The 17,001-nt window shown below is 50.8% G+C and overlaps 1 protein-coding gene across 1 annotated transcript; it reads right to left on the bottom strand.

The window, feature by feature from the left end:
• Positions 1–793: 793 nt before the first annotated feature.
• DLL1 (delta like canonical Notch ligand 1) lies at positions 794–8,853 on the bottom strand. Its single transcript, XM_053973526.1, has 11 exons — positions 8,771–8,853; positions 8,247–8,558; positions 7,981–8,041; positions 7,486–7,743; positions 5,004–5,064; positions 4,401–4,531; positions 4,086–4,255; positions 3,741–3,957; positions 1,977–2,769; positions 1,747–1,861; positions 794–1,392 (listed from the first exon to the last, which is right to left on the bottom strand). Exons 1-11 carry the CDS (start codon positions 8,828–8,830, stop codon positions 1,387–1,389), a joined length of 2,184 nt encoding a protein of 727 aa, XP_053829501.1. The 5' UTR covers positions 8,831–8,853; the 3' UTR covers positions 794–1,386.
• Positions 8,854–17,001: the final 8,148 nt, after the last annotated feature.

Genomic DNA, 17,001 nt, shown 5'->3' with positions numbered 1-17,001 from the left:
AAGGCAAGCTCGTTAGAGCAAACTAAACTGGGGAAATTGCCTGAGCATTCAGAGCCAAGCCAGGGGATGGGATCACCCTCTGTCCCACTATGAAGGCAGCAGGCACCAGGGGCAGAGCAGAAACCAAAGATACAACTGGTACTTCAGTAAGTGTTGTCAGGGGAGTTGTGGCCACCAGTCAGTTCACTGTTACCATTTCCTGGAGAGGGAAGTCTGGGGGAGCTCACAGCCCCTGGGAGCACATCAAGGACCTGAGGTAGGGGCCCTACCTTGCTGGTGTGCCCCAAAATCCCCTGGACTGCAGGCAAGTGTTTGAACTTTCAAAAAAGGAGTTGAGTCATGACAAGCCCCAGGTTGGGATTGCAATGGAGTACACTCAACTCTTGCTCTTCCTCAGGAAGTTACTCCATATGTGTTTACATAAACACACAGCCCAATATGACTGGGCAAATATTACTCAAGGTTTTGCCATGTGCCTTTGGAGTAAGACTGAGCACAACTATGGGGTCAATAGGTCAGAAGGTTAGGAGGGGAAATATGGAGGGTCTACACACAACAAGTTGTTCCCCAGTCTTTGTAATAAATCTCAGTCCTACTCAATGCCCCCATGAGTCCACACAGGCCTGTCAGATGCCTGGTTGCAAAGTTCTGTCAGTTCATCATCAGATATGGAATAAACATATCACTCTGGTTATCATTAATAATATTTATTTTGGAAAAATATTTTTAAATGAATTTCTTCATTCACAAAACGGTAAAAAAATCAAATAACATTTGCACAATATTCCATAAATACATTTATATACAAAAAAATATAGTCACATAGACCCGAAGTGCCTTTGTACATATTTACCAAAAAATTTAAATTATAAAAAAATGAACATCACAAAATACTCAAGCTTTACAATTATCATGAAAATATTTTTACAGATTCAAAAAAATAACACACTTTTTCTCACCTAGTAAAACACATTTTAGTATCAAAAAAGACAATAAAGGCAGTGTTTGTGTTTCTAATTCAAGAAAAGACTGGCTCATAATAATCCAAAATATACACTTCAGGCAGTGCATGCTTCTTATGTAGTAATTAAGTCCATTCATTTAAATATATATAGAAAAGCAACTGACCATAGTGCAATGATAAAATTCATAAAAGGCAGTGCAACAGTAATCCTTGAACACAGACCCTTGCCTGGTGTCCATCTTGTTTCTTTATTTTGCAGTCACTTTGCTAACTTCAGTAGAGAACCAGCTCAAGCCTGAATTTAGTTTCTCAGCAGCAGTCAGTGAAGGAATCTATCTCCTATTCCTCTTTCAGCAGCATTCATTGGGGCACGTCGCCTCTGAAATTGTTCTGAACAACCATCTTGCCATATGACCTCTGGTTTACACCTAGAAAGAGAAAACACAAGCAGAGATCAGGAGAGGTTAATGAAACATATGAAGAGGGCTGTAAGGTTGCAGAGGGTCAGGACTCTGCATGAAGCACACCAAGGAATGGGTCAGCACACCTCAACCACACTACCGTTGCACCCTAGTCTACAAAACTTGTCAAACCCACAACATCCACAGCAGCAAGTCACTGAGCTTGTCTTTACCATGTCCACAGCATCATAAACTCAAGCTGTCTGGATTTCAAAAGGTACAAACCACTGTGGCATTATGGAAAGGAGTTTATCTGCCCTGGCATATATTGGATGGGAACTGCAGACCAAGACTTTTCTCTGCTGTTGCAACCCTACTAACCTCAGTTGCTATGATGCACTCATCTTTCTCTTCTGATATGACATACACCGACTGGTACTTTGTGTCCTTTGAAGTGGAATACACTGAATCTGGTCGCTTTCTTTCAGAAGTATCACTATTGAAGGCAAAAAGAGAAAGAACAAGTCAGATGGCTGTTGCTTAATGCTACTTATGAGATATACACTCCCCCTTCAAAGCTAAGCTGCCCCCTGCACTCAAATGTGAGATACCTCTTTAGTTGTACTGCACTTTTCTCTTCTGCCTCTGAATCATACGTTTCACACTTGGCTTCACATTTGCTGTGCTCCTCCTTAACTGAGTCCTCATTCTTGAGTTCATGCACCAGATTGTAATCCACTGATGGGTATCTGACTTTGTAGCCATTTTTATCAGAGTTATCGCTGTGAAAGTCTACTTTCTTATTTGTATTTTTAATCTGAGTGGCACCAATGACACTTATGGAAATGTCCTTTTCGCGCTGGCAGTTTGCCAGGTTATTCATAGTCTCAGTCTCACTTCTGCAGGCATCGGGCTGGTGGTGCCTCTTCTGCACTCTGAGCCTGATGCAGACAACCACAGCAGCACATCCCAGCAGCAGCATGAGGACCAGAATAATCCCAGCACAGACGGCAATCCAGGGGAACTGGGAGTTCTGGCCTTCTGTGTACTTTTCAGTGAAGTCAACGATGACGGGTCCCTGAGGTGGCTCAGGGAGCAGAAACTGGCAGTTGAGCCCGCCGTAGCCCCGGGCACACTCACAGACATAGCGGTTGTTTCTTTCATGGCAGGTGGCCCCATTGTGGCAAGGGTTGTGTTCGCATCTGCTCACCGGGGTGCTGCAGTTCTTCCCGTTGTATCCTGGGGGGCAGGTGCAGGAATAGTCATTGATGCCATCCTGGCAGGTCCCTCCGTTGACACAGGGGAAGGAGGCACAGTCGTCCACGTTGTCATCGCAGTGCCTCCCAGTGAAGCCAGCCTGGCACTGGCAGATATAGGAGTTCCCCAGATCAACACACTGGGCTCCTGCAAGACAGGAAGGGGTACGAGCTGAGTGGTGGGCAGACAGACACAACAGGCCCCCACTCACTGCTCTTGGGACAAAAGGCACAACCAGCAGCTGAGGAAAGCTTTCTTTTTGAGAGGTCAGCTTGACCTTTGACAAGTCTAATCCAACATAAAAAGCGCATTTTTTAAAGAAAGATTCTTGTTAAGCAGATTTATTTTTCATTCTCAATACTATTCCTTTTTTAACATTTCACTCAACTCGAACCAGAACACTACCCCAGGTCAGATTAACACCACATCTCATGTTACAGAATTTGAGTGGCAATGAATAAGGAGGATTACAGTACAGAAAGTCTTCCATAGTTTAATCAAAGCAGGAAAATTACTGTTACCAGATTACAAGTAATAATGCTTAGCACTTGTGTGGCATTTGCATCCACAGACCTTTAAGACTCTTTGTAAAGGATTTGACAGTATAATCTTCCATGTTTACATGCATGAAGCTTCAGACCAAGTTACTTGGCCACTTGGCCATCAGAAAATGCAATCTGCAGCAATGGCCCAAGCTATGCCATTGCTTTCTTAGTACAGATCCTCCTCCACCAAGTTGACTATTGACATGACACAAACTTTTTTACAAGAGGGTGTAGTGGTAGGGCAAGGCAAAATGGCTTTAAACTGAAAGAGAGCAGGTTTAGATAAGATACTATGAAAGAATTATTTACTGTGGGAGAACCAGTTGCCCAGAGAAGTGGTGGATGTTCCATCCCTGGCAGTGTTCAAGGCCAGATTCCATGGGGCTTTGAACAGCCTGGTCTAGTGAGAGGTGTCCTTGCCCATGGCAGGGGCTTGTAACTAGATGACCTTTAAGGTCCCTTCCAACCCAGACCATTCTATGATTCTATGATTGATCAGCATGCCTTGATCAGTGTGACTTGTTAGGAACTCCAGACCAGATGCCAAAGTAAGTGTATGCTGTTTGGCCTTACCATTAGCACAAGGGCTGGAACTGCAGTAATCAATTTTCTTTTCACAGTTGAACCCAGAATAACCCAGTGGGCAGTGGCAGCTGTAGCCCCCGTCAGGGTTGTCAGTGCAGCGCCCACCATTGAAGCATGGTCCGTCTGCACAAGTCATCGCACTCAGCTCACAGTTCTTCCCATAGAAGCCTGGGGGGCAGGCACAGGAATAGCTGTTCTCGAGATCCTGGGGGGAAGAAATGAGAAACGATCAAAACATTTGTCTGAACTTGCTCTGAAATCCAAAAAGGGATTTTAAAAATTAGTAAAACTGACATTAACTCCTCCCTTGGAGGAGTTTAACAAACAACTTACAGTGCAGCTTCCACCATTCTTGCAAGGGTTGGCGTCGCATTCATTGATTTCAGTCTCACAGTTGGAGCCTGTATATCCAGGTCGGCATGAACAAGTGTAGCTCCCCTGACCAGTATTAGTGCACGTGGCACCATTCTTGCAGGGCTTGTGGTGGGTGCAGTAGTTCAGGTCTGTTAAAGATATATTTTCTTTTTTTAAAGAGAGCAGCCGCAGTGCTTACTACTTTGCAACACTAGCAGACAGTGGGTGAGCTGAAAATAGTTGCCTGCTCTCTGCATTTTAAATCAGATGCTCAGGCAAGGACTGAGAACTCACCCTGGTTGCAGAAAAGGCCACCCCAGCCTTCCTGGCAGTTGCACTGCCACGGCTGCTGACAGGTACCATGAAGACAGCCTGGGTATCGGATGCACTCATCACAATATCGCCCCTGCCAGCCCACTCTGCATCTGAAATAAAAGATAACAAAAAAGTCTCATCTGATTTAGACTTCTCACAGTTGAAAACCCTATCACAAACTTTGCAAGCACACTGATGCCAGGGATCAAGTTTCCTAAAAGCCCTCGGTGATCCTTCATGTGAGAAAGTCACAAAGTCCAACCATAGCATCAGCTTTCGTCAGTCCTAGCTATTTCTTCCACTTCCTTAGATAGACCCATGGTTCTTATAGCTAATTTGTTTAACAACAAAGAGCCAAACCTTTCACACGGCACTGTAAACCCATTAGGTTAATATTAATGGCACTGATGTTTGACTTATGGAATAATACTTTGATCTGGCATCAACCAGGTATTTCAAATTTCCATCTAATATGAAGAAAGGCCTTTAAACCAACCCTTCACATGTCCATTGGCTTATTTAACACCAGAGCATCAACACTGAAAGACAAAGAAGGAAGCAGGAAGGGAATGGAAAACTTACTTGCATTCCCCAGGCTTGTCGCAAAAGCCGTGTTGCTCATCACATCCAGGCAAACAAATTGCTGTAAACAAACCAAGCAGGGTAAGACATCAACACTCATGCCAAAACAACTCTCTTTTACAAGTCTGAGTCTGAGAGCACCTTGTGGGTGGGGAGTGAGTCCCTTTTACTAGGTTGGGGCAGTTAAGCACAGCTGAATTAATCTCTGGAGTCTGAAGGAGTATTGATCTTGCCCCGTAACTGGGCACTTTACTTATCACCAGGGATGAGCATTCTTCTTAATACAGTTGCACACAGACAAAAGAGGGCTCACAATTGCTCCCTTCCCCACAGCCCCTCACCCCTCTTCCCTTCCCAGTGAGGGTCAGAAGTCCTTTTTTCCAATTCTATGCACACAGCTCCACCTCTTAATATCCCCCGAAAGTGTGTGTGCAGATAAGAGTGGACAGCTGGTGTGCAGGGTGCCAGTGCAAGACAGCTGCTCTATTGTCTATTCTCTCCCAGCAGCTGCCCCACTGCAACAATACCCTGGTCCCGGAGCCAATGGGGCCGGTGGCCGGCGACTGGGCAGCCTATCCCTGCCCACAGCTAATCTATGGCACGCGCGTGATTTCGCTGCAAAAAAACTTTTTTTTTCTTATTCAAATAAATAAGTCTAAAGTTCTTCCTCCCTCCTTCCCCCCTCCACCCTGCTCCAAAAAGGGGCGGGCGGGTGGGTGCAGCCCTGGTAAAAGAGGTAAGCGGGCCAGCGGGAGGGAGGATGAGAGAAGGGAAAAAAGGGACTTCTGCTCATTACTTTGCCTGGTTATGGAACTCATTAAGCAGGCACTGCAAAGTTTTAATTCAAAAAAGCCAGCCAGAGACAATGGCATGCGAGGGGAAGGAGGGGGGAAGAAAAAGAAAGAAAGAATCAGTGCTGATAATCAGATCGCCTCCAAGTTGGAAAGAATAGAGCTGGGGGCAAGGCAACGGGAAGCAATCTGCAGCTGGCAGCTCCACTCACTAACAGCAAAACATTCTTTTTGCATGCACACATAAACACATCTTCCCTGCCTAGTAGGTTTGTGTCAGTGCTATAAGCTGTTTTTTTGCTGAGGGAAAACACAGCAAAGAATGTACGTAATGAGTTAAGAAAGACGGACAGCCTTCTGCTTCGCTGTGGGAATAGCAGAGATGTACAGGCATTCAAAAGTGCTGACAGCCCCAAAAGAGCCAAAAAAAAATGTTTCCTTTTTCCCCACCCCTTGACACAACTGAGCTAAGTACTTTTGATCATAGGAAAGGTTGTAGCTCTTATTTAAAACACCATCAAAGAAAATGTGAGCCCCTTTGCCTGCTGTTTATTGTGCAACATCGTATACCATGAACCGCTTAAAGCATCCTAGCAGTCACTAAGTGTGAATAATCAATCAGGAATGGTTTGATAGCAGCTCAGCTGAGACCACAGTGTAGGTGGGTTTAAAGAGAAACAAAAACACAAAAAGAAGAAAGGTGAGAGGCTGCTTTGCAGCCTGGAACTGTTTTCTTCCTGCCTGCCTGGCCCTTTGATAACTACAGAAGAGCATTGGCCCAGTACGTCATCTGCCAGCATATTTCAGATCCATGTACAGACACAGAGAATGCCATCACAGGTTGCAGCAGGGGCTCTGTGTGGACGTTTGGGTGTACACTGCTATGGATCTACAAAGGGCGGAATCTCATACAACCGGAAAGTATCTGACATCCTGGACTATCCTGTCTGTGATCTGCTTACTGTCCCAGCTTTTCCTGCTGTATCAACACACCACATTCCTCAAAAACTTCAAGATCTGGGATATGTTTCATGTCCCTCACTACTTTATTTGTATTAATTATCATGGCAATGGGTCAGAAGTGAGCTGGGGAATAAGCTGAATGTTCTTGTGGCCCCATGTGCAGAAATTTCTGTTAGTGGCAGCATATGAGTACCCTAAATGAGAAATGTACAGTCTAGAAGCCATAGAGAATGTCTTGGACTTCCTGATATTCTTCTTAATACAAGGCCACAGAGGATCGGACCATAGCAAGCCTATGCACAAGGCTGTCACATGGATGTTGCCAAAGCCTAGCTACCTCCCCTGAAGCTACATACCCTATAGGTGATGATATCAAAGTTGCGTGGCTGGAGGGTGGATAGGTATAAAAAACAGTCCTGACATATTTTAATAAATCCTCAAGCAACTGCTGAACATTTTGGTACCAGAGTGTAGTGCTGGCACTGACATTTTGTTGTCTTGAGAAGGGGCTGCATTAATTTTCTGCATTAACTTTCTGTGACAACGCTGAGATCTCCCATCCCTCACACTGTTAAGGCTTGGGCAAGGAACCAGACATCCACCCACCATTGCTTGGTTCTCCCTCCCCATGGCGACTGATGTCAGAGAAAGACCCTTCCGCCAACCCCAAGAGCTCAGGAGACACTGCTGCAAGGGGCACCCAAGGAGGCAAGGAGGTGGATACTTACACTCAGTGCAGTACTGGCCTTTCCAGCCCGGGTTGCAGACTTTCTCACCACGCTCTCCACAGGTGAAGTGACCAAAGGCATCATCCCGGGGGCGGCAGAAGACAGAGCAGCCTTCTCCGTAGTAGTGCTCATCGCACACGAAGCGATAGGAGTACTTGAGGTCAGTGCGGCCGCTGCTGTGCAGGTCCTGGGACCACTCTTCACCCACTGCCAAGTGTCTCTGGGTGGCCAGGCGGCTGATGAGGCGCTCAGGGTTTTCTGTGTGAAAGTGGAGAGGAGAGTGGTTAGAGAGCCCAAAGCAGGCAGGGCATAAGGGGGTCTCTGGTGGGAGGGGAACTGCAGAGGCGGGATGACATGGCTGCATGCCAACAGGTTGGCCTCTGTTGCCACAGGTCTACTGTAGAGGAGAATGTGCTACACATTGCAGAGAAAGGGGTCAAATAGGGCTGCAGGGCTGCGATTATTACGAGGAAAAGTGTGTTTCAGGACACTTACCAGTGGTGAGGTCATCAGGTGAGTCCGTATGCAGAGCCTCAATGATGAGCGAGAAGGTGCCCTGTAGAAAGAAGAAGCAGAGACAACCCACCAGGAGAGCATGAGAGCAGGTAGGCCCAAGGGGCAGTGCCACCAGTCCCCAGGAGTTATCAGTGGTTGTCCCCCTCCCATCTTGACACTTCAAGGGGATTGGTGGCCTCTTGGAATGGCACGGGATGGGAAGGGATGGATATGTGCTGCCCCCTCCATCATCGCCCCCCACTTACGGGCCAGGTGAAGCCGAAGGGGAAGCGGATGGGATTGCTGAAGGCGGGGTCGGCACCGCCCGCGCCATCGGGGACGCTGAAGGAGTTGGCGCCGAGGACGGGGGTGATGGCGCTGCCGTAGGTGCAGGGCGGCTCGGGGGACACGCTGGCCTGGTAGTGCTTGAGGCAGACGCGGAAGAAGGTCTTACAGTCGCACTGCTGGAGCCCGCCGGCGCCGGGGCCGCCCCCGCGGCAGCAATTGCGGTTGCTGAGCAGCCCCTTCTTATTGACAAATTCTTGCAGCTTCAGCTCGAAGACCCCGGAGGAGCCGACCTGTGGAGCGGGGACAGCGGCCGTCAGCCACCGAGCAGCCCGCTCCCCAGCCCGACCCTGGCCACGGCCCCGACCCCGGCGCCGGCGGCCACCCCCTCCCCGCTCCTCACGGCTGCAACCGGCAGCGACAGTCACTGGCATCCCCCGCGGGACTCCCCGGTGCAGGGACCCCTCGGTGCAGGCATTCCTATCCCCTCCCCGCGGGCACTTACCTGGCAGCGGCTCAGCAGCACCGAGAGGACGGCGAGCGTCAGCAGGAACCGACCTCCCATTTTGGAGGTGCAGCTCTGGTGCCCTCGCTTTCCTCCCCCTTATCTCCTCGTCAGAGGAAAAAGGGGAAAGTGTCTCTCGAGGTAAGGGAAAAAACACAGCGGCCAAAGCCGCTCGTCCCAGCAGAGCTGGAAGAGTTAGTGTCACGGTCTCCTTCTTTCAGGAGTGTCTCTGACTTTTTTTTCCCTTTTGTCGATACCTCTAGATGTAGCCTGTCAGCAACTGACAGCTCTTTCGGATGGCAAAAGAAAAAGAGAGGAAAAGAGGACGGGGGGGAAAAAAAAATATTTATCTGTTAAACTCTTTTTCTTTCGCAATCCACGATGCTCCTCCTTTTCTCCAGGAAGAAAAAAATAAAAATAATAAAATAAAAGCAACTTAATTCCCAACAGAGGCAAAGAAAAGGCTTCCCAAGGAAGATTAAAAATTGGCGATCTGGAAATCCCTGCAGAGGCAGCGGCGGAGGCAGCGGCGATAATTCCCGGGGCGGTGCGATTCGGGAGCGGCTCTGCGGGGCTGCGCTCGCCCTGCGCACGTCGGGGCTGGCGGGTGTCAAACAGCAGCGGTGGCGGGCAGGTCACGTCGGAGCCTTGATCGCCTTTTTTCTTTTTCTTTTTTTTTTTTTTCTCTTTTCCTTTTTTTTTTTTTCAAAGGAAGCGAAGCTCTCTTTCCTTTTGTGTGGGTTTACTTTTGTTTTTAGAGGAATCCCAGCCAACAAAAATAAGCTCGTGTCTCAACAGCAGCGAACAGAGCGTGACCGGGTGTGCTCCTACGGGGGAGGGGGTGCCTGCTCTGCTCCGCTCCGCTCCGCTCCGTGCCGCGGCTCGGCTCGGCTCGGCGGCTCTCCGAGGGTGAAGCACTAAGGATCTGCCTCTCCTTGGGCGCCTGCCGCCCTTATATCCCGCCGGCCGACTGCATGCCTAATGAGATGCAAATGAGCAGCCCCCCAATCTGGCTAGAGCTGTGACAAAGGAGCCACTTTTCCAAACCCTCCTCTCAATGGATCGCCAAATGGTCAGTGAGCTGTAAAATGTGCAACCCTCCTCCCCCTCCCCTTCACGCTCACAAAATGTGTTCATTTACATTCCTGCAAATTTGGTAACCGCAAGAATCCCCCTTCTGCTCCGGCGAGAGGGTAACACCCCCTCTGCGCCGGGAGAGGCAGTGCAACACGCTCCGGCCAGAGAGCAGCCCCGGGGACGGCGGGCTGTAATTGCCTCTTGGAACGTTCAGAGGAGCCGCCGTGACCCCAAAAAGTGACTCGGTGATCGTGGCTACTCCAAGGCGCTTCTCCGGCGTTAAAGGGACGAAGGAGGTGGGAGCCATCGAGCCATAACGAGGGGAGTCCCATCCCATGAAATTCACACCGCATTTACCCTGGCATAACCGGGGTAATTGGGGAGGGGGACAACGAACGTGGACGAAGTGACCCGGGGCTCGCTCTTCCCTTGGCTCCGCTCACGGCGCGCATCCCGCCGGCGGAGGCACGGGGGATCCCCGGGGGTCCGGCGGTGAGGGAGGACGCGGGCGGGTTCGCGCCGGGGACTCGTGGAGGGGACCCGTTTGCGGGCCTCCGCGGGTCCCGTCCCCACCACCACCGCTGCTGGAGAGAGCCACTCGCTGCGCCCGGGTCCCTCACCCCTCTATGATTATTATCATAATCACCAGCAACCTTTCCCCCTCTCTCTCCGTCTCTCTCTCTCTCCCTCTCTCTTTTTTTCGTCCTTCAGCTTAGTAAAAAGTGAGTTTGGTGTGTGTTGTTCGCGTGGCTGTCATTAAGGCCGTTTGTTATTGTGTGAGGGCTGAATCAGTTAGCTCTTTGTGCTGTCAGCTGTATGGTAATGTAGACAGCACCTGCTCCCTGCACAATGCGAGGGAGAGAAAGAGCTCCCCTCGGCGCACGCTACTGCCTCTACAACAATGTCCGCACATTTTTTAAAGAAATCCGTTCCAGCACTTCCCCCCTCCGCAACACACATACACACACACTCACATACACGCACAAAATAAACTAGCCCAGTCGTCACCTTTATAAATCTTTTAACGTACCCATCAGACAGTACAATTTTTGTTTTGATCTTTAAAATATGGAAAGGAGTTTACTGGTGCGGTGAAAAAGGGATAGAGACTATTACCATTTGAGGAGTTTCTTAATGATGGATGGAAGCAGGGGATAAAAGTTGGAGGGCAACTCTGGCATGTCACTCGAATCAAAGTTTTCCACTTTGTTTAGGCACTCTGTTTAAACACCTTTGGTAGGCACAGGCGGATTCATTAGGATGCAAGGTGTAACTGCCTCTGTAAATGTCATTTTAATTGTAACAGATCATTTCAGCACAGATTAAGCTTGTGTGCAAAAGGAGAGGATTTGGCTACAATAACCTCACTGTAGGTATGCCGTGCTAAAAGCCTTATTATGGCGGCTTTATTGGGTTGAAGCGTGCATTTGCATGGCAAAATGTAGCTTCCATTGAAGCAGATGTCTTGATCACAAATTATCTTACAATGCGCTAGGAAAAAAAAAATCTTAAAGACTTATTAAAGTAAAAGCATTGAGTAATACCAATTAAAATAAAATCACTGAATGAGTTCATTCAGCCCAGCTCTTGACTGTTCCAGGACTGTAGCTGCCCACATTCATTTACTAGGGGTTTGTGGCATCTACCCCAAATCCAGGCCACCTACTCCAACCCTTGGTACAAGCATCCAGATCTTTGCAACGTTTTGCCACTCAACATGTGCCCTTTACATCTAATTGTAGTCGAACGAGCCATCTACATCCAGGTGCTCTTACTCTCACCTCTCCCCGCCCCGCGACGTATAAGCAAAAGTTTAAAATGTGCAGAAATGTTTGGGTTTGACTTTTTTTTTTTTTTTTTTTTTTTACCCCGGAGTTGTATCTGGACAGGGAGGGGACCAGCGATCCCGCAGGCATCATGCGAGGACGTATGGAAGGCGGCCAGGAGGGAGCGGAGCGGAGCGGGCAGCGGATACCCGGAGGCCCGGCCGCCCGCCCCCGCCGTGCCCAGCCTCAGCAGCGGGGAGCGGCGGGACGCATCCCGCAGCAGCCCCGGTTTTCACTGCACATTACTTTTGCCACCTAGCGTCAACATCTTTTCAAATGGCTTGTCGCTGCTTCGCAAACTTTGCTGCGGCGTTATCCCCAGGAAAAAGAGAGAGAGGGGGAAAACATCACTTCGTATGAGGTTTACTAAGCTAGTGGGGCGGGGGGGGCCGGGGTGAGCGGCAATATCTGTCTTGAAATTTGGGTGGTGGCCCGTCGGTGGAGGCGAGAAGTGATATATCAATACGGATCTTTTAATCTACGAGAGAGAGAAAGTTGGTCCATTAGCATCTCCTTGCTTAAAAAACTGGAAATAAAAAGTTACACGCGCGAGGGCTTTAACCTAGCGATAGGGAAAAAAAAAAAAAAACCGAAAAAACTTGCCCCCAAATCCTTAACAACCCCGTTTCGGTACCGGGTATTTGTTAAATTGACGTGGCACAGATTTCTCGATTACCGCTGCTGAGCGTGACTGAAAGGCGCCGTGAGAGCCGGCAGGATCCTGCCCACGGCGCTCATTCTTCTCTGGCTTAATTTATGCCACGCGATTCTGTATTGGGGAAATCAAGCAGAAAGCTCCTTTTTCTGCTTTTTTTCCCCCCTCTCCCTCTGTCTTTCAGATGCTGGACTAACGGGGAGACTGTTTAACTTAAGTATTTCTATAGGAGGCTGTTGTAGTTTAACTCCTGCCCACCAGTAGCTGAGGCGAACAAAGGAGGGACTCGAGGTCTAACTATTCATCCATTCTCTGCACTTTAATTTTCATTGATTTCGAAGACAAGGGGAGCCCTTAGGGATTCTCGCTGAAGGGGGATGACACGCCTTTAGACGCGATCAGCCCCCCAGCCAGCCATCTGCTCCCAACCAAATGGCGCTTTTTCGCTCCCAACCGCGTGTCTCTACACCGCGCTCGCCCGCCGCCCCCCGCCGTCCCCCGCCGCCCCCGTGCTGTTCGCCGTGCCCGCGCACCGCCACCGGCCCCCGCTGCCAGGCACGGACGGTCCCTTCCCTTCCTGTCCTGTCCTGTTCCGTCTCGTCCCGTCCCGCCCGACGCCCTGCGCGGCCGCATCCGCCCCGCCGGGTGAGCCGGCGGCGGGACCCCCGGGGGCGGGCGCGGAGAGTGGGGTCCTGCCAGGGCGCGGTGACCCCGCACGGCCGGGACGCGGCGGGCCCGGCCCCGCCTGCCAGCGGCTCGCTGGGGTTGGTGGGGTATTGTGCTCTCCCTCCCTGCCCCTAATTGATACCCTTCCCGCAACGGTGGCCCCCCTCTCCTGCTGCGGCGAGTATTTACGGTCGCGTCGCGCACCAGCGCGGCCGAGAGCTCCACATCAGCTGCAGTTTTTATTTCTAAGCGAGATTATGGGAAAAGTCACTTTAAAAAGAGGGGTAGGTGGGATATGTGTATGTATTAATTAGGGAGACGCGCTGCCATCGCTGGCGTGCAACACTGATTTTTCCCGGGATGGAGGGCTTCGGGCATATGGCGAAGGGTGCGTCGGCGGAGGGACGTGAACGTGTGGAGCTATGTGTAGCCGAGTGTGCATAATATTTTAATTAGATCTATAGTCCCTATGGAGGTATGTGTGCGCTGCTGCCCCTCCGCCGCACGCCTCCTTCACCTGTTCCGCCGGGCCGGGCCGGGCCGGGCGGGAAGGCATGGGAAGCGGGGGGAGGGCAGGCAGGGTGCCTGTGGGCTGGGGCTCTGGCTTCCCCGCTGGCCCCAGGCTCGGCGGCGTGACCGGGGGTGCTGGCGCTGCCCCGGGCCCTGCCGCCGGGCGCCCCGACCCGAGACGGGTGCGTGACGGGCGCGGAGGGGCCGCGGTGCCGGAGGGGCGCTCCGCCGCTCTTGCCGTGTGCAGGGAGGAGGATTAAGTTTAGCGTGTAGGTTAGCCCAAAGTTGCAAAGGCATGTGCTGATTAGAATAAGAAAGGACAGTCGCGTGGCTCAGCTGGCACACAGCGAGGCCAGATGATAGATAAGCAGCTCTGGGTCTTCCCTTCCCCCCAGCCCCCTTTTTGAAATCGCAAATCATCTGCTCCGGCCCTACCCTAGCCCCTCATTTTCATTACAATGGTTGTGTGTTTACCTGGGATCCTGGGACGGGGCATTCCTTTGTCTCCCGAGGAGATTACCGCAGCCAGCTGCTCTCCAACCCTTCCCTGGGCAAATCCCGAAGTGGCCCCTATATGTGTTTTACTGATTGCACACGAGAAGGCCAGATACCCCCTCCCCCCGCCCCGGCCCCGTTTCTCTGCGCTACTTGTTTGTTTGGGTTTGCTCCCTGGCTCGCTTCCGACGGGATTTAGCTTGTGGGAAACTAAGAAGGATAAAATTGATCACTCGTGTGCGTGAGCTGTCATTGCTCCCGAAGTCGGAAGGGTGAAGGGCTGCTTACCTCCGCCCGGGGGGCCAGAACCACGGGACCCCCCAGGGAACGACAGGACAAAAGGGGTTTGGGGAAATAAGGTTTCCCCCTCCTTGCCCTCCCTCAGCCCTCGGGTTCCACCCCTGTCCCCGGTCTGTGGGTGAACTTTTCCCAAAACATCCCGTGGGTGCTCTGAAATGGGCAGGTCCCATTTCTTCCCCTGCCCCTGCTCTGGGACACGCAGTTTCAAATGCTCTTTCTGCCTGTGCCCACCTTGAGAGCACCTCGGCCTTGCATTTGGAGTACTGGTGCCCACCTTTAAATTCAAGGATACTCAAGATCTTCACCACACCAGAAGCCACAGAACACATTTGAACTAGATAATCTTCTGAAGTGCTTTACCACATGAAATATCCCTTGTTCTTGATATTAATCCTGCGCCCCAGCAGACAGATTGCCCTGTCAAGCAAGCCCAGTGTAACCCCATGCAGTGCTGAGGCCTGGCTTGTCTTGGCAGCAGTGTCACAGAGAGGGAGGGTGAGTGACAGGACTCAGATCACATACAGGTGATAAAAAAATGTGATGGCACTCCTCAAAAAAACGTTCTGCATCACAGCTATGAGATTTTGCTGTATGGCTGGAAAGATCCCTTTCTGCTATCAGCTTCAGTAGCAATATTTGCTGTCTCTGCGAGTTCTTGTAGGAAAATTCCCTCTTTTGCCCAGCATTATTAATCGTCATCTTAAGCCAGAACTATAAATAGTAGCTGCAAACCACCACTCCAGCACAGGTCGCTCTCTAGAGCCCTCTGACAGCACAGAGTGCTGCTGTACTGTGTTGCATTTCATGCATTGAAGGGTTTTTGTGTTCCCCCGCTTTGCACAGTGTGTACATCTTGTGCACTGTATGCTGGCTGCAGCGCAAAACTTGCTGCTTATAAACTATGGGGGAGGAGAGGGGGCAGCATTTTGATTACATACTTCCAGAGCTTTCCAAACCACTTCCAATTTGTGCAGTTTTTATTTCTTTCTGCATGTCTCCACATTCAGGGTAGGCAGGGGGTGGGAGAAGGTGGGGGCAAAAACTACTCTGCAGAAGGTGATTATGAGAAAGAAGATGGGTATGGATGGGGCGGGCCTGAGCTTTTGGAAATGCTCTCCCGTTTTCTGAGAGCATCTGCCCGGAGACGAACAGATGTGGGCACCTGTGGTGACAGGCCACATATGCTCCATCCTATTCACAGGCATTCAAACACAGCCACAATGGTGAGGCTTTGTGCACTCGGAGTCACCAAATATATTAATCTGCACTCCCCAGAGCACCACTCTCTTTAACTTTTCACTGTCAATAACATCTGATCTAATCTTCCCACGGGCTCCCTCGTGTCCCTCTTTCCCCTCCCGGAAAGATGTGAAGTTATTCAAGTCCCCACCTGTTGCCGGCGGGCTGCGAGCGGGTCTCGCTCCCGGCCCGCACCCAAGGCGTTAACCCGGGATGTGCGGGCCGGGGACAACGGGGGTTCCCCTCCGCTGGCAATCGTCGGGCACGACAAAGAGAACCCGTCCACCCGCCGAAGGTCGAGCTGCCAGGGGGGGACATAAATCTCCCAAGTGCGACTCGGGGGCGGGCTGAAGCAATTTCAGTGCGCGACACTTTCATGTCCCCCGCCCCGTCCCCCCCGTGCCGGCCAGGTTTGTTCGGGGGCACAATGGCCCCTCCAGCCCCATTGTGGCCGTACAAAGCCGAGGGACCACAGCCCACGGGCGCGGACAGCCACGGCTGCCAGCGGCCCGGCCCCTCACAGGCCCGCCCCGCCCCGCCCCGCCGCCGGGCGCAGGCGCGGCCCCGCCCCGCGGGAAGCGGAAGCGGTGCTCGGGTCAGTGCCGGGAGGTGGGATCGCGGCCTGGGGGCTCCTTGGGGCCGGGCCGGGCCGGGGCCGGCCGGGCGGGACGGGACGGGACGGGACGGGACGGGACGGGACGGGACGGGGCGAGGCGAGGCGAGGCGAGGCGAGGGAGCCGCACGGACCCCGGGGCGGGTGCTAGGCCCTGCCGGGGCTGCGTGCAGCGGCCCCCGCATCCTGCGAGGTTCTGAAAGGCCCCTTGCAAACCAAACTGTGATTAAAGAGGGTGGTATTCAGAACTGTCTTTAACTGATAGGTTTCGGGAATGCTTTTAAAAGCTGTCTATTTACTGTACTTTGTAAACTCACTTTCCTTTCTTTACCTTTTGAATACCATAAGCATGTATATTTCTTAATAAAAAACCAAAATCTGTCCTTGTTTTTCTTGTATTGTGTACTTCTCTATACGTTATTAACCTGAAATCTCCCTCACTGGAGATACTCAAGAACCGTCCAAACTCAATACTGTGCTGTGTGCTCTAGGATGGGGGGTTGGACTTGAGGTTCTTTCCAGCCTTACTCATTCAATGTGAATGAAGGAGTGAATTTTTTTTGGTCATACTTACAAGAATCTTTTGATACTTACGTTTTTCACTGCTATAAAAAGAAGTAGAAGGGAAAATGAATATTTTCGGTTTGCAGAGGGGAAGTAAACTGTTTCAAATTGTTAAAAACTGGGATATGGTGATGAACTATCAGCAAAAGCAGAAAAATAACAGTACTGTTTCCAAGCAGCTTTTAAAAAATATTATTGTAGAATTTCATTGTTTTCCAGTGTTGCATCTTAGAACGTTGTTTTTATTTTTCTTCTTTCAGACTGCTGTGCGTTTCAGAGATCAGCC

This window comes from Vidua macroura, chromosome 3 (assembly GCF_024509145.1).
Source record: "Vidua macroura isolate BioBank_ID:100142 chromosome 3, ASM2450914v1, whole genome shotgun sequence".
NCBI lineage: Eukaryota > Metazoa > Chordata > Aves > Passeriformes > Viduidae > Vidua > Vidua macroura.
This window is presented reverse-complemented; position numbering and strand designations above follow the sequence as displayed.

Bases quoted from the DNA above. Each gene is read 5' to 3' on its own strand.
- DLL1 (XM_053973526.1), bottom strand. From the start codon at position 8,830: ATGGGAGGTCGGTTCCTGCTGACGCTCGCCGTCCTCTCGGTGCTGCTG. The intron at 4,256-4,400 runs GTGAGTTCTCAG...TATCTTTAACAG, and splicing joins TGGCCTTTTCTGCAACCAGG to ACCTGAACTACTGCACCCAC. The intron at 3,958-4,085 runs GTAAGTTGTTTG...TCTTCCCCCCAG, and splicing joins AGAATGGTGGAAGCTGCACT to GATCTCGAGAACAGCTATTC.